We start from the raw sequence: 24,654 nt of genomic DNA, 5'->3' as shown, positions 1-24,654 counted from the left end.
CTGCTGCCAAAGTGCTATATACTACACTTACATTTCAAAGAGCGCATTTCATGGGCAACTTGAGTTGTGCTTACTGAAAAATCTTTTCCCACACGATACAGCACACTCTCCTCATATTCTACTGTGCGAATAATAATTTGTCAAGAACCTCGGCCACCTTAGCTCCTTATAACTTAATTGAGCCAGTTTCTAATAGTTCCATTACAAGATTACAAGTTTATTCCATTTAGGATGACGCCTGTTGCGGAACTTTTCTCTGTGAATAGTTGTGAACTCCATCATGGACACATCGTAGACCAACGTGTATTGATTTTTATGGCAATTCTCCCAGTTTCGATACGGCAATATGTTGTGAAATATACGCTGTTCACAAACATATGCCCCACACAAATTGCTCATTTAAGACTTCTTATCGTCTGTAATAATGCTCGGTGCAGCATGCTCAACTGTCTGTATAATTTTGTTTTGAAATGGTTTTGAAATATTGCGGTTTTTTTTTTTTTTTTTTTTTTTTTTTTTTGTTCAGATAAGCTTTCTATATGTCAGACTGCTAATGGTTGTAAGTGTTACGCAAACTGGAACAAAAAGTGGAGAAAGAAAATTAATATTATATTTGGGCTAAGGAACACAAAATTTGTCAGCTACTATTTTAAGCCAGGAGCAGTCCCCAGTTCGGTACGACAAGTCTATGCTAAGCGTTTTAATGCAATAAACAGTTGTTTTAAGAAATTTCAACTCGTGTGGCGCCTGTCTGACACTTCTCGTGTATAAAAGTAACAAAACTGCAACAGAGACATGTAAGACGCAGATCTAAGTGTAAGATCGATTTTTATTTATTTTCCGCACTTTATGTACCAATCAACACTAGTTTTATGTTATTCAAATGTCAACCCTTGTCCCGCAAAGAGCTGACCTATTCTCACAGTAAAATCACTAAATGTTAAATTATATAGAAAACGCCCCTAAATATAGGGCAGCTAACTGACTAAGATCATCAGTCCCGATTACAGTTATACTACAAAATATCTTTCGTGAGACACATTATTTTCGACGTGTGAGCTAACTAACTAATTCCGTTTAGATGAAGAGTAATCAATATTTTTTTCTATTTTTGGGGTATGCAGTTCCACCTCATTTGACAGTCAGATAACTGACGATTTAATGAAACAGTAATTTGTTCCTTTTCCATAAACTGCATACAGGAAAATAGAACAACAAGACAGGAATCTAATTTTGACGATTATTTTCAGAATAAATAATATTTCTTTTCCTGTAACTATAGAAACATTGGCACGTTCTTCGTCGTCAGACTACACACTAATTAGTGTATGGTTAAATATCAAACTTATTTGAAACTTGCAAAGCGTAAACAAACTGGATTGTCTGGTCCAACCTGCACCATAAAGGAGAAAGATAAGAAGAATATACTGCTATACTCAAACCTAGACTAAAGCAGGGGAACATTAGACTCACCATACCTTTTAGTTTAACTTTATAGGGCGGCCAAAAACAAATACAAATAATAATAATTAGAGACCGGATTATATGTATTTGCATGTTGCATATGGATTTGCATATTTGGCTCCTTTTCACCGGTTATTGCATATTTTAATTAAAAATTAGTGACGATGCATATTTTCGCTCTATGTTTACACCACAGCGAAAATATGCATCGTTTTAAGCTAAGAAGGGAAAGCAGAAAGGTGGAAGGAGTATATAGAGGGTCTATGCAAGGGTGATGTACTTGAGGGCAATGTTATAGAAATGGAAGAGGACGTAAGCGAAGATGAAATGGGAGATGTGATACTGCGTGAAGAATTTGACAGAGCACTGAAAGACCTAAGTCGAAACAAGGCCCCGGGACTAAAACAACATTTCAGTAGGACTACTGATAGCCTTGCCAGAACCAGCTATGACAAAACTCTACCATCTGGTGAGCAAGATGTATGAGACAGGCGAAATACCCTCATACTTCAAGAAGAATATAATAATTCGAATCCCAAAGAAAGCAGGTGTTGACAGGTGTGAAAATTACCGAACTATCAGTTTGAAAAAGTCACGGCTGCAAAACACTTACACGAATTCTTTACAGACGAGTGGAAAAACTGGTAGAAGCCGACATTGGGGAAGATCGGTTCGGATTCCGTAGAAATATTGGAACACGTGAGGCAATACCGACCCTTCGACTTACCTTAAAAGATAGATTAAGCAAAAGCAAACCTACGTTTCTGGCATTTGTAGACTTAGAGAAAGCTTTTGACGACGTTGACTGGAATACTCTCTTTCAAATTCTGAAGGTGGCCGGGGTAAAATATAGGGAGCGAAAGGCTACTTACAATTTGTACAAGAACCAGATGGCAGTTATATGAATCGAGGGGTATGAAAGGGAAGCAGCGGTTGGGAAGGGAGTGAGACAGGGTTGTAGCCTATCCCTGATGTTATTCAATCTGTATAGTGAGCAAGCAGTAAAGGAAACAAAAGAAAAATTCGGAGTGGGAATTAAAATCCATGGAGAAGAAATAAAAACTTTGAGGTTCGCCGATGACATTGTAATTCTGTCAGAGACAGCAAAGGACCTGGAAGAGCAGCTGAACGGAATGGACAGTGTCTTGAAAGGCGGATAAAAGACGAACATCAATAAATGTAAAACGAGGATAATCGAATGTTGTCTAATTAAATCTGGTGATGCTAAGGGAATTAGATTAGGAAATGAGACACTTAAAGTAGTAGATGAGTTCTGCTATTTGAGGATTAAAATAACTGATGATTGTCGAAGTAGAGCGGATATAAAATGTAGAATGGCAATGGCAAGGAAAGCGTTTCTGAAGAAGAGAAATTTGTTAACATCAAGTATAGATTTAAGTGTCAGGAAGTCTTTTCTAGAAGTATTTGTATGGAGAAATAGTTTGGACAAGAAGAGAATAGAAGCTTTCGAAATGTGGTGCTACAGAAGAATGATGAAGATTAGATGGGTAGATCACGTAACTAATGAGGAGGTACTGAATAGACTCGGGGAGAAGAGAAATTTATGGCACAACTTGACTAGAGGAAGGGATTGGTTAATAGTACACGTTCTGCGGCAACAAGGGATCACCAATTTAGTGATTAAGGGAAGCGTGGAGGGTAAAAATCGTAGAGGGAGATCAAGAGATGAATACACTGAGCATATTCAGAAGGATGTAGGTTGCAGTAGTTACTCGGAGATGAAGAAGCTTGCACAGGATAGAGTAGCATGGAGAACTGCAGCACACCAGTCTCTGGACTCAACACCGAACAACAACAACATGTACAATATTTTAAAAATTTGGCCTGGTGATCTCTAGTTCGATCTAGTTTTTATGTCTCACTGACTGACCGCGACCTATAACTGCCTGCAGTAGCTAATCGACAGGCCACTGCCTAGCGAAATCATTACAGAAGAGGAACAAGAACAGGCACATAGAGTCAGTGCTCCTCGGCGACAATTAAATTAAACTATGCAAGCTTTTAGCCGCACGTCCATTGTTTCAGTTAAGCTTTCTCTTTACTTGCATACAGCTGAAAGTCTTTACGACGTGTTAGTGTGTAACGTTTTGTACGCTATGCTGCCCGAAAAACGAAACGGCGTTCCGTGGATAGCTGACCATCCTGGAACATTTACATTTGACGAAATTGTTTTATATTGCCACGTTTGCGAGAACAACGTTTCGTGCAAAAAAAGTTTCAAATAGACAAGCATGGCAAGACAAGTCTTCACGTCGCAGGAATGCAGAAGAAAGGACCACGACAATAACTTCTGACAACGGCAAGTTACAGCAACAGGAATTTGTCCAAAGGTAACCAAAAAAATCGGTTTAACATGGATCTACGTGAAGCATTCATTGAAAGCAATATTCCTCTTCAGAAACTTACAAATCCTATCAAATGTTCAAATGTGTGTGAAATCTTATGGGACTTAACTGTTAAGGTCATCAGTCCCTAAGCTTACACACTACTTAACCTAAATTATCCAAAGGACAAACACACACACCCATGCCCGAGGGAGGACTCGAACCTCCGCCGGGAGCAGCTGCACAGTCCATGACTGCAGCGCCTCAAACCGCTCGGCTAATCCCGCGCGCCAAAAACCTTATCCTCAAAGGCTTCGTGCGCAAATCTTGCTTAAATCAAAATATTCCAGATGAATCAACGTTGCGTAAAAATTACATACCGACCATTTACAAATGTTCTGGAAGAAATACGCAATGTCCGTAGCTCGTGGTCGTGCGGTAGCGTTCTCGCTTCCCACGCCCGGGTTCCCGGGTTCGATTCCCGGTAGGGTCAGGGATTTTCTCTGCCTCGTGATGACTGGGTGTTGTGTGCTGTCCTTAGGTTAGTTCGGTTTAAGAAGTTCTAGGGGACTGATGACCATAGATGTTAAGTCCCATAGTGTTCAGAGCCATTTGAACCATTTTTGAAATACGCAATGAACTCAAGGACAGCATTATCTGGATTTCAGTTAATGAAACTACAGACACTTGTGGCAGTTACATTGCAAATTTAATTGTTGGTGCTTTAAAAGAAGAGCCTTTTCTTCCTATTTAGCGGCCTGCAAAGAACTTGAAAAATTAAATAATTCTACGATCGCCAGATTTGTGAATGAGGGTATTAGAAGAATATTTCCAGAATATTCTGCAGATGAAAGGGTGTTTGTGTTTATTTCAGATGCTGCTCCCTATATGATCAAAGCAGGAAAAGCCCTCCGAGCATTTTATCCCAAATTTATTCATGTGACGTGCTTTGCTCATGGAGTACATCAAGGCCTTGCTGAAGAAGTACGTTCCACGGTTTTGAATGTAAATAAACTGATTTAATCCACAAAGAAGGTGTTTCTAAAGGCTCCTGTTCACATCAAGACCTACAAAGAAAAACTACCTAATGTGCCTTTACCTCCCGAACCAGTGGTAACTCGTTGGGGTACGTGGGTCGAAGCTGTGTTGTTTTATAATGAACATTTCGAGGCCATTAGAGGGGTAGTAAACGACTTCGATAGTGCAGAGGCTTTGGCAGTTTGCTAGTGCAAGGAAGCTTTCAATGATTCCGGTATTGTAAAAGACATTGCTGTGATTAACACTCATTTTTCCCATATACATGCAAGTATTAAAAAGCTTGAAACTCCAGGTTTGGCGTTGAATGAATCTATTCAGTTAATGAATAAAATTATTCTAGTGAACTCCTCATTGACGTAGGTATTCCCAAGAAAACGTAGAGAAAAGTCTGAAAACATTTTAAATAATAACCTAGGCTTTGAACCCTTGTGCCAAATTGATAGTTTTATTAGTGGGACCGGTAAACATTCATCAGAAACAATAAATGCCAACATAGCACCCACATTCAAATACTGCCCAGTTACCTCAGCAGACGAAGAACGGTACTTCTCTGCTTATAAAAATGTTTTGAGTGATCGAAGATACAATCTTACTACCGAACATTTGGCACAGTACTTGGTCGTTTATATTTACAATCGTAGGAAAATGTAAAATAAACTGTAAATAATGCTTTGGTCCAATTGTATTAATTAAAAGTTAATGCTGTTAAAAAATTCTTGATTGCATGTTGTTTTTTAAATAAAATATTACAGAGTTTTTGAGCGTGCCCTCTGCATACGATATATCTCAAAGTTGGTCCTGTACATATCGATTGTTTCGCTGCGACTCACTCGCATCGCATCCGCATGTTACCGACAACAATAGCAAAGAAGGAACAAATCTTGAAACACGGCATGCATCCCCATTTTGCAAATTTTTAGAAAATAATCCCACAATGGCCTCCTTCCTAACCTCTAACAGAAAGTATTCAGAAAATATCAGCGTTATAAATGTACCGATTTTTTGAGTGACCGGTACTCGTAATTGATATGCACAGGTTCGACTTTGAGATAGTAGCTACCATGTTTTTTCAATATATGGTCTTGCATATCTCGACACTTTTCATGCATTTTTAAGCATTTTTCATCCAAATTTGCATGCATATTTTGAGGTATTTATGATGCATATAATCCGGTCTCTAATAACAATAATAATAATAATAATAATAGAGGATGTTGGAGTCATATTCATTTAAAACGAGAAAGCTCCTTTCATTAATAATCATTTTGCTGATAATGCATTCAGCAACCGAAAGGCCTGCGTTGATGACACAAACTTTATTTAAAGGCCACAGGAAGTACACATGTAAAGTATTTTGATGGTAAATTTAGACTTCCCAGACATAGTTCTACCAGCACGAATATTTGCGTCTTATCAATGTTACAGGTCAGTAAGGTATTCGCAAGCGGTGTTCGAGATCGAAGCGACTCAAACACGATCGGCCGATGGCCGCGAGGAACGAATACTCGGTTTCAAGGCCTGGCTGACGGCCGCCTCGAACAATGATAGATAAATTTTCTCCGCACCTTCCTGCCTTCCATATATCTTTATGTTATGGGGCGGTGGTCGACGAAGGAATTCCGATAGCGCGGAATTCATTACTTTCCAGGGATAATGAGCTATTTTCTAATCAGTGCACGATCTCGTGATCTCTGTCGGTACAGCGATGGAAAATGATGTAAACATGTTTTGTTCCGCCGAGAACGTAGGCGGTGATCGGCGTCGCTGGAAGCCTCGCTTTTTGCGTCCCAGCCGCTTACTCCTAGCGCGGTTTTTCCGTTGAAGGCCATGACAAGAGAGAGCTGCATATTTTTATTTTGCGTGGCCGCTTGGGATTTCGTTCAGATGAAACAATAGCGTAATTTAAATAACAATTTGTAATGCTTTGTACCGACAACCACGTAGCTACCGTGTATATATTACTGGAGCATAGTAAAACCAGCATATGTCAAAGATGACCTTCCAGAACTCGGTTAAATCGAAGATCAGACCTGGATGGAATCGGACACTCAAATTGTCGACCTCGGTTCGGCATTTCAGCGAGACTGAGTGCAATCGTTACGATGTTTCCTGCACTCGACTAGGCAAATGGTGAGTGGGCTACCACCGGAATTTACATTACTATTGTTGAGGGACACACGAAACCAAATCGTCACACTCACAAACGTCCAAAGACATGATTCATTCACGAGAAAACTCATTTCAGTATTTTAGTTCAACGAGTGACCGAAATCATTCACGTGCTTTACAACACAAAATATTTTAAGCAAATAATTACCTAAGAAAATTGACGAAATTCAATGACAGAATTTAAAAAATGTTAAAACGCTTTTTTTATACAAAAACTGCAGATATTGTACAAGAGACACTTTGTGAGTAGTGGCGAATTTTTATTTTCGGAGACCACAGGGGACAAAGCTATCCCGTCAATAGCTCGCTATGTTTTCAGTTATATGTGACTGTGCTACATCCACCAAGATAAAATTTCAGCGATCCAAAGCGTTACGTACTATATGCTCTTTTATTGGTCAACATGGCTTCATTAACACATTTTTGCAATTTATGGTTTTATTTCTGGTGTGTAATTATTACGTCAATGAACTAGTGTCTTTCAGCTAAAGTTTTTCTGCGATTTTCACTTTTTTTTCCTTTTCTTTCCCCAAATACATTTCGCCCCTGTGGTCCAGGAAGCGAAAGATCACTCTTTCTTCGTGCCCTTAGCTTCTAATATTATTACAACTACAGATGCAACAGAGGGCTTAGGAATGGTAAATGCTAAATGGTTTCGGAAAAAAGATGCATGCACGTAAAAAATACAAAAATTACATAGAATAGCTGTGTAGCCAATGAGGTATTCTTATTCTCGCCTTGAAAAAATAATGCCGTATCGGTATATACGTTAACTCCAGTCATAATTATGAAACTGATTCTTCACACAACAAGTTACGAAGAGAAATACCTAGCAGAATGATATTTAGGATATTAGCAGTCCGATTGTAAAAAAACTAATGGGAATAACAATCTAATAATAGCCACATCAGAATAAAAGAGAGACCAGAATTCTCAAGTAATAAATCAACACGTAATTGATATACTACGAAGCCATTCACAACAATTAATACATGAAGCAGAAAATGACAAAAATGTTACATATCAACTGATACTTTAGGTTTACATCTTTCATCGATTTAAGGTCCCATAACTCGGAGCACAAGGTCAGTTTAAACAGAGTGGGCGAAGAATTATAATTATTAAACTTTTCTAGCTTATGAGACACAGGTAAACAAACAAATGAGTCAGGGAACAGACCGGAGAGGTAGACATAATTAAAAGTATAGTAATAATGAAATGGAGAAGGGAGGACATGTAACCAGAGAAATGAATGACAAATGAACTAATTACCTGAAGGATTCTAATAAGAAAAGATAGAGTCGACAACCAAATCTGAAGCGGATACACAAGACATCATAAACAACTGCAAGACCATCATAGATGCGCACAGTTGAAGACTTCAGTGCAGGAAAAAGTTTAGAGGAATTCTTTATCGACCAGTGGGTGTTAAATGGCTACTGTGACGAATTTATTGTTTCTTTAGCGTAATTGTGGTCTGTACTGTGGTCTGTACTTACGTACATCTATACGCCGATTTTAATTTGAGTTAGACATGCAGATGCAGTGAAATATTTGTAGACGATTTCATGAGAAAACGAGCCTAAGCCTTCTTATAGAAAAAAAACAATGGTGGAAAACTCGACTCGCAAGCATTATAACGACGGAAATGGGGAAATGTTGTTTCCAATTTATAACAGATGATAATTCATCTCGTTCTGAACCATTACTTCTTCGTGCATAAGAAAAACTTTTCACTTCATCGAGCTCAAGGCCAGGGTTGGCGTGAGCAAAACGACTATCTAGACTGCATCATACACGAGGTGACCGCTGTGCGACCGATCGAGGCGGCGCAGTGGTTAGCACACTGGACTCGCCTTCGGCAGGATGACGGTTCAAACCCGCGTCCGTCCATCCTGATTCAGGTTTTCCGAAATTTCCATGAATCGCCTCAGGCAAATGCCGGCGCGGTTCCTTTGGAAGGGCACGGCCGACTTCCACCCACATCCTTCCCTAATCGGACGGGACCGATGCCCTCTCTGTTTGGTCCCCTCCCTCAAATCAAGCAAGCAAGCAAGCAAGCAACCGCTGTGCAGGTGGCGTGCGACGCGGAGTGGCTGTGCCGGCCGTCGGCGTCGCAGCTGCGGCGCGTGTGGACGCGGCTGGGCGTGCGCGAGGTGTCCGTCGTGGAGAGCTGCGAGTGCGTGCCGCGGCCTCCCGCCTGCACGCGCCTGCCGCACGTGCTAGCAGTCTTCCCGGGCACGCCCTTCCAGGAGCACATAGACGTCGGCACGTGCCACGGCCACTGTCACCAAGGTACTGTCGCTACGCTCTCGCCAATGACTGCTTCGTGCATTCCCTCGTCAACAAAGTCTGTAGCCGCAACGCTAGTAAATTTCTTTGTTTAAAGCAGTACAATCTGACATGAAAATGAGACCTTCCACAACTGCACTATGTGTGATTTGATGCAGTTCAAAGCTTTATTCACGTTTCTGGGGACGCTAGTACCTCTCGTATTTTTCGGTCTGTCCGAACATATTACTCTTTAGTAACGAAAAATTTCTATCATACAGCACTCAGTGATATCATGACTTAGTGATTACCAACCCCATTAAGGGTGTTCTAATACGGTAGATGAAGAACTTGAAACTCCTGTTTCGTGGGGCTTACTTCTAGCAATTCTTGCTTACCTCATAGTATTCCCACAATTAAGAAACATACAAGTTTAGCTGTTGGTGATACTCTGCTGGCTCTATTCTGTTTCAGTGGCTCACTACAGTAACTACCAATCTTTCCCCTCCGGGAGAGTCAACTGTAACATAAAAAGAATACAGTCCATGTAAAACAAAACAGGCACAAGACAGGTTCAAATGCGTACAAAATGTTCCCTACTTCTGTCTGTAAGCTGAAGAGGCTTGATTAAGTGACGAAGTATTTCTCTGGGAAAGAAGATTTCCCGAAACACTGAAAAATAGGAGTCCTTGCAATCTGAAATGGGAGAGGAATGCAGAGAAATCATGTTGAAAATCGACCAATGCGCGAAGTTGGAACGAACTGCCACCTGATCCCTTAAATGAAGAAGAACGTTTAACCTTCTGTCAGTATGCTTAAATAATAGGACAATAAATATTAGAATTTGCACGACTAGTTTATACGTCGAAGTTATCGGCAGGCAAATCCGTGTACGTCAGAAGCCAGGAAAATCCAATACCTTATGATCTGCGCATCATATTCCACTTTTGTCCACTGGGAGGGGGGGGGGGGGGGGGGGGGGGGGAGCGGCGCACAATGCACAGTAACCCTGGCTTCGGTGTGGGGCGGCGGTGGGGTGAGTGGACTGCTGTAGCCTGTTGTGGGGTTGTGAACCAGTCAGGGCTACGGTGGGGACGAAGCCTCTCCGTCGTTTCTTGGTCGTTTGTTCAATACACACAGATACATCTCACACCTTCCGCATTCTACAAATGGACAGCACGCTCACTGGTACTACATGCACCGTGCGTGTGTCTGACGCGCAGTCATTCCTCGCCAGGTGATGCTGCTATCGTCTGGACGGGTTTATATCGATAGTAGGTCGGTAGTCATAATATTCTGGCTGATTAGTGTATATTGGCTTAATAGCAATAGTATTTTTCTATATTCAAAAAACTGCAAACTATCTAGCGACTATACCCATACCTTTATTGGTGGTACGGTGTCTGTACATTGGTTTCCATTTATAGCACTGCTGCATACGCAGTTACAGTGCGGATGAGTGAGCACTTTTAATTAGCCTCCATAAACAAGCGAGTATACAAACTAATCGTTTCGTACATAACGGATACTATTACTATATTTTGTGATGTTAGCAGCAATATAATCAATGCTTATGATCATACTATTAGCCAACTCACTATTTTTTTTTATTCACCATCCATTATTAATTACCAATTTAGCTTGTAATTTATAGCATTTTATTTTCAATTTGAAACGAAAATTGTAATTAGAACAGCTTCTGTTTAATAAGCAAGACAAAATTGCTGAGTCATAAAAGTTACAGTAATTGGCTGTGAAAGTAAGACGCCCTCTGCTTGTGACGCCATTGCAGGTGGCGGCTGCCGGGCGTCGCGCACGCGCACCGTGAGTGTGGCAGGGCCAAACGGCGCGCAGTGCCACTCCGTCATAGAGGAATGCTCATGCGCGCTTGCTTGCCACCGCCTGGCGTACTTCGAGACCGTCTACGATTACACCGGCAACGCTTCAGAGCCCACCGTCCTGGTGAGTGTCTTCGTCTAACAGTGAGCTACACGGGTGGTTCCTTCTCTTTCCATATCAGGAACGCGAAGATGGATTTTTTTTATCGATCGTGGAGTTTTTCTGCATTCTTTAACAGATATGCAAGACTGGGTCTTGACAAGGAGGATCTCTACAGACGAGGATCATCAGAAAAGTGGGCAGTCTCCTACTGGGTTTCATCTGCTGTAGCTGTCTCACAATATTCCAAATGAAAAATGTTTAAATGTTGCACGTGATTTCCGCCATTACACGTATATTTTTCAACTTTCAGTACCAGGTTGTACGAGAGCTATTCAGAAAGTAAGGAAAGAACGGTCGCAAAATGGAAATCAGTGTTTTATTTGCAACAGGTAGCTACATCTTCCAGCTACTTCTCTACATAGTCGCCGCTACGACTGAAACATCTATCGCAAATAGTGGGATGATGACGTTCTGAGGACGCTTTTGATATCAAATTAATTATACAAATTAATTACCCCCACACCACCCCAGCCCCTGATCACATCATGGAGTTCCTCAGACCACCCCACGGTTCCCTACCTCCTCCCATCCCCTCCCCATCACCCAACTTGTTCTATTGGCAGGAATTTCGAATTTTGGTGGGAAAATTAAAAAATAGTGGGAACTTAAAAATGGCGGGAATTTCTTTGTCCCAAGACTTTCACTGACGTTCCATCGTCACACCCACCCCCATAAATCGGCGGGAAATTCAAAATGGCTTATGCCCTTTCCAGGACTCGAACCCCAGTCCACGTCCACAGGCAAGCAGTCCAGATGCAAGAGCGGAAGGTTAGCTTAGTGTACTTTATTTACTTTGGGTGGGAAACTGAAGATCGGTTCTAATTACGTAATCAATCATGAAGATTTGGTCTAATAATACATCTACATGCATAGGGCTAGACAAGGAGCGCCTAAAATCGCAATACAGCCCAAAAATTCACAATGTCATACAACTGGCGTTATCTGCTGAGAAAAAAAAATCGCAATACCACTCGAGAATAGTGGCAGACGTATTCAAAATACTCTACATAGGATGATCCCTTCACCAACAAGCCGGCGAGAAAAAGCTGGTGTGGAAGTTACTGTCTTTATTTTTGGTGGGAAATGTGTTCAACTAGCGAGATGTTGGTGTTGGACAGAGAGGAGTTTAATAAGTGCGTTACCTCTAAGCAAACAGCAGAGAACTGTGTCTCTCACTCTTTGACGTCGCAATTCACTACAGACGTCCCCTGCTGCACTGCTCAACAAACACCCTGGTGCTCGAAATTCAAATAAACGGTGCTCTCTTTATTTCTCGACAACTTCGACCTATTCCACTGTCTCCGAGAGGTCACCTTCGTATAGCTGCTGAGTAACGTGTACATAGTAAGAAGTCATAAGGTTGCAAACCGTCACTGAAGTGAAGGAAGGCCAATGGACACAACCACAGTTGTTGGAAAATGCTTCACTGTACTTATTGCACATCGAAATTGCCGTGAAGAAACCAGCACTTATAAATAGAGAGCCATAACGCAGCACATATACTGGGAATTCAGAAAAATCATTGTAATAACACAACTACCACAAAAACCGACACATCACACCAGGGGAGAGGGACGGCAGCTGCATGTGTGATCTCCTTGGTGCTTGGTCACGAACTAACCAGAGTAGAACCTGTCTTACCTTCCCTGAACCATTCCCCTCCCTACCTTTCCTCACCGTACGTCTCCTATCACATAGGGTCCACAATGAGATCCATCTGGTGGCAGTGATGTAGTGTCTCCATTCTGTGGAAATCTATCACAGATGGATAAAAGAGTCAAGAACAGGATGCTTCCTGCAAGCCATTAAATGTGTTTCTCCGAAAGACTGGACTGCCTGGAACAACAACGAAATTCTGGAGAACCCTCCAGAACACTTTTTTCTAACGTCCGTTGACTGGGAAACAGGCAGCTGCCACCGCATCTACTGGCCGAAGACTTTGCTCCCTGATATGGCATCGACTGTGGCCTGCTGCAGTCGGGACTCTGTGTCTCCAGCCGAGCGGGTGGTCCAGGCGGTCAGCACTATTGACACCGACAAAAGCTACACATACGCAGTAGGCGACGATGCCAGCGGGTCACAGAACAAAACAAGATAAATGACTTCTATCACGACCATGTGTTGTCTGTCTAAAAGTGCAGCTGTGGCAGCACTCCCCTGCCATGACTGATTGTTTCCAATGGCGCCCACCGTTCTGTGAGAAACAGTTCACTTATAAGCGAGCCTCTATTAAAAGTCCGGCAATAAAATTGTTGAAATGGCTCTGAGCACTATGGGACTTAACATCTGAGGTCATCAGTCCCCTAGAACTTAGAACTACTTAAACCTGACTAACCTAAGGACATCACACACATCCGGCAAGATTCGAACCTACGACCGTAGCAGTCGCACGGTTCCGGACTGAAGCGCCTAGAACTGCTCGGCCACCGCGGCCGGCAGTCCGTCTATAGCTGAGTGGTCAGTGCGACGGAAGACCATGCTAAGGAGTCTGGGTTCGATTCCTGGCTACGCCGGAGATATTCTCCGCCCAGGGACAGGGTATTGTATTGTCTTCATCATCATCATCTCATCCCCATCGACATGCAAGTCGCCGAAGAGGTGTCAACTCAATAGACTTGCACCAGACGACCGGTCTACCCGACGGGAGGCTCTAGCCACACAGCATTTCATTTTATCTATTATAAGAAACATCATCGCGATGATAATAAAAAAACAGTCTTCTTTCCACTAAACAGGCGCCGTCCATTTCTTTTAGTTTTATGAGCAGAATCACTATATATTTCTATATTCCAGTGCTAGATACAGTTCACATCTTTTTCCCCATCTCCCATTTTTGGTGACATCCAACGACGAGAAAAGAACTACTGCACTGTCGCCGCTTACAGATGAGTAAACTGCAGAGATCGGAGCTCTATAGCAATATATCCGACAGATGTATTAACTTTACTCCCATCTCCTATAGATATCCACCCTGCGTAATATCGAAAAAAAGCTTCCACTGTTTTGCTATGGAAACTACCGATCACTGTAGAATGTCCTCGTTATTTCGAAACTTCAGAGTAAACAAAAAGCGAGGATTTAAACTCCGAAGAAAGAAAACAAACAATCTAACGAATCATCTATGTTAAGCAGTTTCTTTCTGTTTGACAGACAAAGTTACATGGCTTGAGAGCGTCCCTAATATTGAAATCAGTGTCCATAAATAAACTGTCATGCACGTGTGTATTACAAACATTAAGGTCACATGAAATAACATTACAGAATGCAACTTTTCACGCTATTTGTTCACTTGTCGGAAAAAATACAATCATTTTATGCTCCGCAACAACAGGCTATAATTCAGGAGGATGTTGTTATTTTGTACAGTATGGCAGGCCCTGTTTTACCGGTGCAATGCTACATTGTGCTGACGTTTACGAAATGTAAAAGATAATTCATGAGAGCATGCCTTTTAACAGAACCTCCTAACGTCACCTAGTAGAGATCCTGCAATACACACTTAGGCATAGGCATAGAAAGAAATAGAGCAAATGCACTACATCTGTAGAATATATGGTTGTAAGTGAGGGGGTGCATTTGAATACAGTGCTATACTATACCATCTGACTAATGCGTTGCTCTATCTTGCATGTACGAATAATAGAGAGAACTATCTCCTCCATCCAACAGACATCTGGCATACAAAATAGCGTAACTGCGATGATCGTGTGACGTCATCATGGATCTTTAACAGTATAAAAGGAGGTGTGACAGGCGCAGCAGGATGCCTCGGTTTGTTGTTATTACTGGGGAATCTAGACAATCTTGTTACGAAATATTGGTAATATAACCTGCATCTAGGAATTTGAATGTGCTTACATTCCCTATAGAACCGATTATCGAGGGCCGGCCGGTGTGGCCGAGCGGTTCTAGGCGCTTCAGTCTGGAACCGCGCGATCGCAACGGTCGCACGTTCTAATCCTGCCTCGGGCATGGATGTGTGTGATGTCCTTAGGTTATTTAGGTTTAAGTAGTTTTAAGTTCTAGGGGACTGATGACCTCAGAAGTTTAGTCCCATAGTGCTCAGAGCCATTTGAACCATTTTTTGAACACATTTCCTGCCAAAAATAAGGATACTACCTATCTCTCCAGCCACCAAAATTTAAAATTCCCATCAATAGGGCACGTGGGGGAGGGGTGGGGGATGAGAGGAGGCGCGAACCCACAAGATGGCTAAGGTAAACCCATGACATCATCGGGTGGTCGGGTGTACTCGGGTAATTAATTGATCCGTTTCATTTGACGTCAATTTCATATCGCAAGTGTCCTCAGAATGCCATCATCCGATTCCTATTGTAACGTCGTACCAACTTTCCAATAACCTCATCGCATAAGGCGGCCTCCTATACTTTCCAACGGTTTTCATTGCTGGATATTGCAGGTTGTTGTTTTTGTCAAAATGTTGTCTCAGTAGCCTGTTGTTCATTTCAGCAGAGCTGAAAATCAGAAGGTACCAAGTTTGGTCTGTATGGTGGGTAATCAAACACTTCCTGTCGTAAACGCTGCAGGAGCATCCTCATTGTCCATGCAATGTGCGGCCAGGAACTGTCATGAAGAAGTAACTGCAAGACAGTTAGATGATGTGGGGTTGCATGAAATCAGGCGAAATCTTCCTGCAGGCACCCATATTTGGTGGGAGACACTATTTTCTAGACATCTTTACGCGCTAACTGTGCGATCAGAACTGAGAAGAGCGACTTGACGCTATCTAGGAACATACTAGAGACACTACCCAACACATCTGTACAAAGCTTCATCAGATTTTCACAGTGGTTTCGATTTTTCTGCCCATCGTTCCTTACTTTCCGTATAGCCCTCATAATTTAGGAAATACACATGGTCATCGAAAACTGAGACTCACATCAGTGCAAGAGAAACGGTATTCAACTCATCCAGGAAGGATATTCTTTATAAGCTATCCCTACCTCGCAGCATTATCTCCATTACAGAATAACGGGTTATCCAGTAAATCAGTGGCGTTATGTTCAAAAAAATGTTCAAATGTGTGTAAAACCTTATGGGACTTAACTGCTAAGGTCATCAGTCCCTAAGCTTGCACACTACTTAACCTCAATTATCCTAGGAACAAACACACACACCCATGCCCGAGCGAGGACTCGAACCTCCGCCGAAACCAGCCGCACAGTGGCGTTATGACAAAACTATTTCGTTGGATTCAGGTCCTTCGTGCTTTAAGTTTCTTACATACATACTCATAGATTTAGTTGTTGACAACTCACATAAGAAAAGTATTCTTCAAAATTAAAAATGTCAGACCTTCGTGACATTAAAAGTCGTTGCAATCAACCAATCAGTTCTTCAATTCAAACATCAAAGTGCGTTTGTAAGTAAATGATTTGGGTCGAACTCTGCCAGTCTGTATGTTGACTCAGCTTCAATAAGTGTTTGGAAGAGGATATGTCTTTATCAGTACAATCGAATAACTCAAACATCTTGTAATATTTTAGACACTACAGCTGCTGGTTCCACGGTCTTCTTCAAGAGTATTCTGATACTGAATTTGCTAATTATCCAGCAATAGTACTTCAGGACAAAACATTCATTTTCCAACAGGTAGTAATGATCCTTAGAAGAAACTATCATACGTATGAAAACGAACTGGCAATTCCACAAACCTCGCCACTGGTTACAATTACTGCATTGAAACATATCTATGCTCATACATGAAAGCTGTGCCGCGTCCACGACTGAAATTACGATTTCATACGTTTTTCATGATCAGTAGCCTTAGCCATTAGGATCACTCAGTATGCCAACTGGGATGCCTAATTTCCATTGTCACTCGTTGTTTCCATTCTGCTTTCCGAACACTTGCCTACAGCCACATGCACATTTCGAAAGTCATCTTGCGGCGGGTGGTGGAGAATTTCGTGTACCACTGTCACTGGTCTTATATTCAGTACATTCGTATTTTGTTCATTAAACGACAATGCGAAACTGTTACGAACACCTTTCGGAAGCAAAGAAAGATTGCATCAGCCTGGATGTCGGTATCGACTGCCCCTAAAATCTAGTGGACGAACAGAGAGAACTAGGTTTACATGATAGTTGTTCGCAGATACGAGGTCTGCTCAAAAAATTCCATAACATTCGTAAATTCACGCCAATGGCGTGTTGGAGCGATATGCGGTTGACATACCTGCACACTTCTGTCTTTAGTGTGTAACTGCCGGAAGTTTCGTTGTTGTACGCCTGTTCGTTATTGTTCGGTGCTGTATTGAGTGCTACGTTGTGTCGCACAGTTCGCGAAATCCGAGATGGCAGAGCTAGAGAAGCAACGCGTCTCCATTACATTTTGCGTGAAACGCAAGAAAACCTTCACAGAGACACACGAAATGATGCGGGAAGCCGCACTCGGCGTTGCGAATGGTTCACACAGTTTAAAAGTGGCCGCACCGAAGTTAAAGATAACCCTCGTTCAGGACACCCTTCGACGTCTACCGACGAGGCTCATGTCAGGAACGTCACGAAATTGTGCGTGCCAATCGAAGACTGACAGTCCGAGAGATCGTAGAAGAATGTAAAATTTCAGGTGGATCACGTCATGAAATGGTTCAAATGTTTCAAATGGCTTTGAGCACTATGGGACTTAACTGCTAAGGTCATCAGTCCCCTAGAACTTAGAACTACTTAAACCAAACTAACCTAAGGACATCACACACATCCATGCCAGCGGCAGGATTCGAACCTGCGACCGTAGCGGTCACGAGGCTCAAGACTGTAGCGCCTAGAACCGCTCGGCCACTATGGCCGGCTCACGTCATGAAATCCTGACACATGGAATTCATCGTGTTGCCTCCGAGTTCGTCCCACGGATCATGAGTAAAGACCAAAAAGACCTTCCCCTCGCAATCTGTGACGAGCTCTTGGATCGCCAAATGAAAACGAGATGTTCCTTAAGAGAATCATAATCGGTAATGAGGCGTGGGTCTACGGTTACGATGTCGATACCGAAGTTCAATCTTGGGTCGGGAAAGGTTCTCCAAGACCAAAGAAAGCTCGTCAGGTCAGGTCAAATGTCAAAGCCATGCTGATAGTTTCCGTTGACTTTGAAGGATTAGTTCAGCATGAATTCGTGCCATAGGGACAACTGTTAATTGAGGTACTATCGGGACATGTTTCGACGCCTGCCAGAAAATGTGAGACGGAAACGGTCTGAAATGTGGCGAGAAAATTCATGGCTCTAGCATCACGACAACGCTCCCGCACATTCGTAGCTGTTGGTATGTGAATACTGCACAGAAAACGAAATCACTGTACTGCCTCATACTCCGTACTCTCCGGACCTGGCCCCTGCGGACTTTTTTTACATCAAAAGATGAAAATCCCGTCGAAAGGACGACGATTTGCAGCGATAGAGGAGATAACAGAAAATTCGCAGACGGCGCTTCGCGCGTTCCAACAAGAGGCTTACGAAGACTGCTTCCGGAAGTGGAAACGGCGTTGGGGACGGTGCATCAATTGTGGTGGAGAGTATTTTGAAGGATACCACGCACAACAATTAAAAGGTAAGCGTAGAAAAATTTTGCGGACGAAGTTTCGGAATTATTTGAACAGACCTCGTGTAATGGGAATCTCTCAACCAACCAGTTGCACGTCAAACGTTTATTCACAACCTTTACCTAGGTAAAAATACCATATATTCGAACCACTTTATGGAAATCATATGGGCAGCAAAAAGGAACACCAAAAATCATATGCAGTGGAAATATAAAATAAACTAACGTGTTATATATTGCGTGAAAGAAACGAAGTATAAGGCTTTTTTTAAGGCTTAGACAACAGTAAAATGATCTATATAAATGCTATGGCATAGTCATAAGGAACCAGGTTTTAAATTGTAAGACATTTCCAGGGGCAGATGTGGACTCTGACCACAATGTATTGGTTATGAACTGTAGATTAAAACTGAAGAAACCGCAAAAAGGTGGGAATTTAAGGAGATGGGACCTGGATAAACTAACAAAACCAGAGGTTGTACAGAGATTCAGGGAGAGCATAAGGGAACAACTGACAAGAATAGGGGAAAGAAATACAGTAGAAGAAGAATGGGTAGCTTTGAGGGATGAATTAGTGAAAGCAGCAGAGCATCAAGCAGATAAAAAGACGAGAGCTAGTAGAAATCCTTGGGTAACAGAAGAAATATTGAATTTAATTGATGAAAGGAGAAAATATAAAAATGCAGTAAATGAAGCAAGCAAAAAGGAATACAAACGTCTCAAAAATGAGATAGACAGGAAGTGCAAAATGGCTAAGCAGGGATGGCTAGAGGACAAATGTAAGGATGTAGTGGCTTATCTCACTAGGGGTAAGATAGATACTGCCTACAGGAAAATTAAAGAGACCTCTGGAGAAAAGAGAGCCACTTGTATGAATATAAAGAGCTCAGATGGAATCCCAGTTCTAAGCAAAGAAGGAAAAGCAGAAAGGTGGAAGGAGTATATAGAGGGTCTATACAAGGGTGATGTACTTGAGGAAAATATTATGGAAATGGAAGAGGATGTAGAGGAAGATGAAATGGGAGATACGATACTGCGTGAAGAGCTTGACAGAGCACTGAAAGACCTGAGTCGAAACAAGGCCCCGGGAGTAGACAACATTCCATTAGAGCTACTGACAGCCTTGGGAGAGCCACTGCTGACAAAACTCTACCATCTGGTGAGCAAGAAGTATGAGACGGCCGAAATACCCTCAGACTTCAAGAAGAATGTAATAATTCCAATCCCAAAGAAAGCAGGTGTTGACAGATGTGAAAATTACCGAACTATCAGTTTAACAAGTCACGGCTGCAAAATACTAACACGAATTATTTACAGACGAATGGAAAAACTAGTAGAACCCGACCTCGGGGAATTTCAGTTTGGATTCCGTAGAAATATTGGAATACGTGAGGCAATACTGATCCTACGTCTTATCTTAGAAGCTAGATTAAGGAAAGGCAAACCTACGTTTCTAGCATTTGTAGACTTAGAGAAAGCTTTTGACAATGTTGACTGGAATAGTCTCTCTCAAATTCTGAAGGTGGCAGGGGTAAAGAACAGGGAGCGAAAGGCTATTTACAATTTGTACAGAAACCAGAAGGCAGTTATAAGAGTCGAGGGACATGAATAGGAAGCAGTGGTTGCGAAGGGAGTGAGACAGGGTTGTTGTAGCCTATTCTCGATGTTATTTAATCTGTATACTGAGCAAGCAGGTAAGGAAACAAAATAAAAATTCGGAGTAGGTATTAAAATCCATGGAGAAGAAATAAAAACTTTGAGGTTCGCCGATGACATTGTAATTCTGTCAGAGACAGCAATGGACTTGGAAGAACAGTTGAGCGGAATGGATAGTGTCTTGAAAGGAGGATATAAGATGAACATCAACAAAAGCAAAACAAGGATAATTGAATGTAGTCGAATTAAGTCTAGTGATGCTGAGCGAATTAGATTAGGAAATGAGACGCTTAAAGTGCTAAAGGAGTTTTGCTATTTGGGAAGCAAAATAACTGACGATGGTCGATGTACAGAGGATATAAAACGTAGACTGGCAATGGCAAGCAAAGCGTTTCTGAAGAAGAGGAATTTGTTAACATCGAGTGTAGATTTAAGTGTAACGAAGTCGTTTCTGAAAGTATTTGTATGGAGTATATCCATGTATGGAAGTGAAACGTGGACGATAAATAGTTTGGACAAGAAGAGAATAGAAGCTTTCGAAATGTCGTGCTACAGAAGAATGCTGAGGATTAGATAGGTAGATCACATAACTAATGAGGAGGTATTGAATAGGACTGGGGATAAGTTTGTGACACAACTTGACTAGAAGAAGGGATCGGTTGGTAGGACATGTTCTGAGGCATCGAGGGATCACCAATTTAGTATTGGAGGGCAGCGTGGAGGGTAAAAATCGTAGAGGGAGACCAAGAGATGAATACACCAAGCAGATTCATAAGGATGTTGGTTGCAGTAGGTGCTTGGAGATGAAGAAGCTTGCAGAGGATAGAGTAGCATGGAGAGCTGCATCAAAGCAGTCTCAGGACTGAAGACCACAGCAACAATAAAGTCATAAGGCTTAGACAACAGTAAAGACGATCAGCATTTTGTGAGTATATGGATCATTTTACTATTGATGAAGTCTTATGGACTGATATAAATGCAGTGGCATAGCTATAAAGCTTAGTCAACAGTAAAAATGATAAGCATTTATATGGATCATTTTACAATTGAATAAGCCTTATGACCTCTTTTCCCTTTTCACACAATGTGTAACACGTGAGTTTATTTTATATGTCTACTGTATATAATTTTTTACGTTTCTTTTTTGCTGCCTATCTGACCTCCCTGTACTGGTTGTCACGTATCTTATTTTTAGGTGTTATTATTTTTCATGAGGAAAACTGGTTTATATCTGCCCAAATGTTGGTAAAGGTTTGAATACATTTTTGAGTGCAACTGGTTGGCTCTATGATTCCCACTCTATCCATAAGTCTACTATTGCTGACTGCTGCCAAGTTCAAGATTTTACAGTTGTTTGTAGAATCTACGTTCGTTTCTGCAGGGGAAGATTTCGGTCTCTAGAAACGTGATAACACACGAGCGTGAAAGGTATCACAAGATTTTGCAACCGACTAATGTCAGTGATATAAGTCTAGATAGTTGTGTGCATCATTAAGTAAATTATTGTTGAATATAAGAATGAAAAAAAAATGGTTCAAATGGCTCTGAGCACTATGGGACTTAACATCTACGGTCATCAGTCCCCTAGAACTTAGAACTACTTAAACCTAACTAACCTAAGGACAGCACACAACACCCAGTCATCACGAGGCAGAGAAAATCCCTGACCCCGCTGGGAATCGAACCCGGGAACCCGGGCGTGGGAAGCGAGAACGCTACCACGAGCTGCGGACTATAAGAATGATCTCCACATTTTTCCAGCCACTTGGAAACGCTTCTTTCCTTCAGCGAACGCTATAGATTGCTGCTAGAAGAGGAGTGGGTTCTCTCAAATACTTATGCAGAGTCATTTTTAATACGCAGAGTTTCTCCTGTCTTGGGAACAGTACCACTGCAGGAATGATGGTAGATGGTACACGCTACAGTACGCCAGTCTATGAACACAACAGATTTTATGCTTCAGTTTAAACGTACCAAATCTATCTGATTAACAATGTTATTTTCATAACAGTTATCAAAAAATCAGACAAAATTACAATTTTAATTTACTGCACGTAAACCACTTGATGGAGAAATATTTGAAATGTTAGCAATACGTTACGATTGCGTGAAGGACGATGAAAAGTTTCTTGGAAAAGTAGAAGTCAAAATCATTAAGAAATATTTCAGCCATGCAAAAAAAAAAAAAAAAAATATTTATCGACATTATCTAATACGGGGAAACCACATCACCATGTGTTTGCAGCCTTACTACGAGTACAGATTAGATACAACTCATATATAATGGATCGATAACTATGATTCGAAATGTATAGCATCGTTAGGATCAGTCAGTAGATTGTAGGTTTGATTTCGCAAAATACAAGAATCTCATACGGTTCTATGTCCGAAAGGTTTGGGAAGTAGCGGCAATCTGTTTCTCTGTACTTAGATAGAGCAATACTGTGTTGCATATGTAATCCAATAAGACTGAACATTTCTTCTTTATACGAGAAGCGTTATCCAGCGCATAAATGGCACGTTTCCTAACGACATTTAGTCGTTACGGTTATTAAATGCCTGTTCTCTATGAAAAGTGATCAATATTAAAGGACGAGCTTTCAGTTGATGGATTGGTGTAGTCGTTAGATCAAGAAATGATAGTTCCAGTAAAGCAGAAATAAAAAAGTGGAAGTGCCTGAGGAATCGATTACCTCGAAACAGCACGAAGTATAACTTAGGAGTATGACTTTGCCAGATCAGATGCCAACATGTTAGTTCTTATGGATCTCACGAAAGCACTTATGTATCAGATATAACTTGCGCTCTCGTCACTTATGACTGATAAAATCAGTCATATTAGACACACTTCAGTATTTAACTATAATCTAAAACGTTGGTGATACAGAGGTCCCTTTAACATATTCTGTCAACGGTGACAAGTAGGTTATCTGTTAAACTGTGTAGCCGTGAGAAGTATTATTGGGTTACTTCATATCGTACGTGACGCAGAAACATTGAATTAGTTAATCACAAGATGGCTTTGTACACAAGTTAAATACATTACTCAAACTACAAGGGGCATTCAAAAAGAAACGAGCCGGAGGCATAATTACAGAAACCAGTACCTGTATGTTAGAAGCATTGGCCCTGGCTGTTGAGACACTTGTCCCACTGTAACACAAGGCGGTGAATGGCTGTTTCATAAAGTTCCCGGGGCTACGATGTGAACCAATTCCGCACGTACCGCTGGACGTCGTCGTCCGAGGTGAATCGTTTGCCCCTCAGAGCCTTTTTCAGGAGACCAAAAATGGCGTAATCCCAGGGAGACACGTCCGGACTGTATGGAGGGTGGCCCGAGAACATCCCATTTGAATTTCTGCAGGAGTGCCGCGACTGTGTTGGCCGTATGACGCTTTGCATTAACCTCACACGAGTGAGATTGCCTGGTCGTTTTGATTTGATCGCTTGGCAAAGGGTGGGCAAGGTTTGCGTGTAACGCTGGGCATTCACTGCTGCAGCAAGTGAATCAGGAGGCCATCTTGGTCAAAGAAGAACGTCGGCATAATTTTTCCTGCACTTGTGTGGATGGCCTTGGTTTTTTTTTTTTTGGTGGTTGTGACCCTGGATGCTTCCACTGGAGACTTTGTCGTTTTGATTCTGGTTCGAAGTGACACCATGGCTCATCTCCAGCCACCAGGAATGCATTCCCTTCCCGAGCATAGCGCTGCAGATAATCAAGACAGTGGGCCATTCGATATGCTTCCTGCTGTGGTTTGAAGACTGTGGAGCATCCATTGGGCACACACTTTGGGCAGTCGTTCTTTCACGATGGTGTGAACACTTCTGACGCTCAATCCGAGCACTGCTGCTATGGCTTTCACTGTCACTCGGCGGTCCTGGGTAATGAGTGCATCCACCAGCTGGACGATGTCATCGGTAATGTAGTATGGTGCTCCAGACCGTGCATCATCGGCTAAAGACATCCGTCATTCCCTGAAGCGCTTGTGCCACGCCTTGATCCTTGCAAGGGACACGCAGTGTTCGACGTCCACTTGTGACATTCGTCGATGAATGTCCGTTCCTCCTACTCCTTCCGCTGTCAGAAAACGGACAACACCTCTTTGCTCGTCTTTCGACGTCTCTATATCACTGTTTGCAATGTGACTGGC

The 24,654-nt window shown here is 41.9% G+C and overlaps 1 protein-coding gene across 1 annotated transcript in view; it reads left to right on the top strand.

Moving 5' to 3' along the window:
- The window catches only part of LOC124595563, a 208,434-nt gene that overhangs the window by 166,167 nt on the left and 17,613 nt on the right, over positions 1-24,654 (top strand). Inside the window, exons 4-5 of the mRNA XM_047134347.1 lie at positions 9,092-9,311; positions 11,080-11,249. Coding sequence (XP_046990303.1) covers positions 9,092-9,311; positions 11,080-11,249 — 390 coding nt within the window. The remainder of the gene's footprint in view (positions 1-9,091; positions 9,312-11,079; positions 11,250-24,654) is intronic.

This window comes from Schistocerca americana, chromosome 2 (genome assembly GCF_021461395.2).
Source record: "Schistocerca americana isolate TAMUIC-IGC-003095 chromosome 2, iqSchAmer2.1, whole genome shotgun sequence".
Taxonomy (NCBI): Eukaryota; Metazoa; Arthropoda; class Insecta; order Orthoptera; family Acrididae; genus Schistocerca; species Schistocerca americana.
This window is presented reverse-complemented; position numbering and strand designations above follow the sequence as displayed.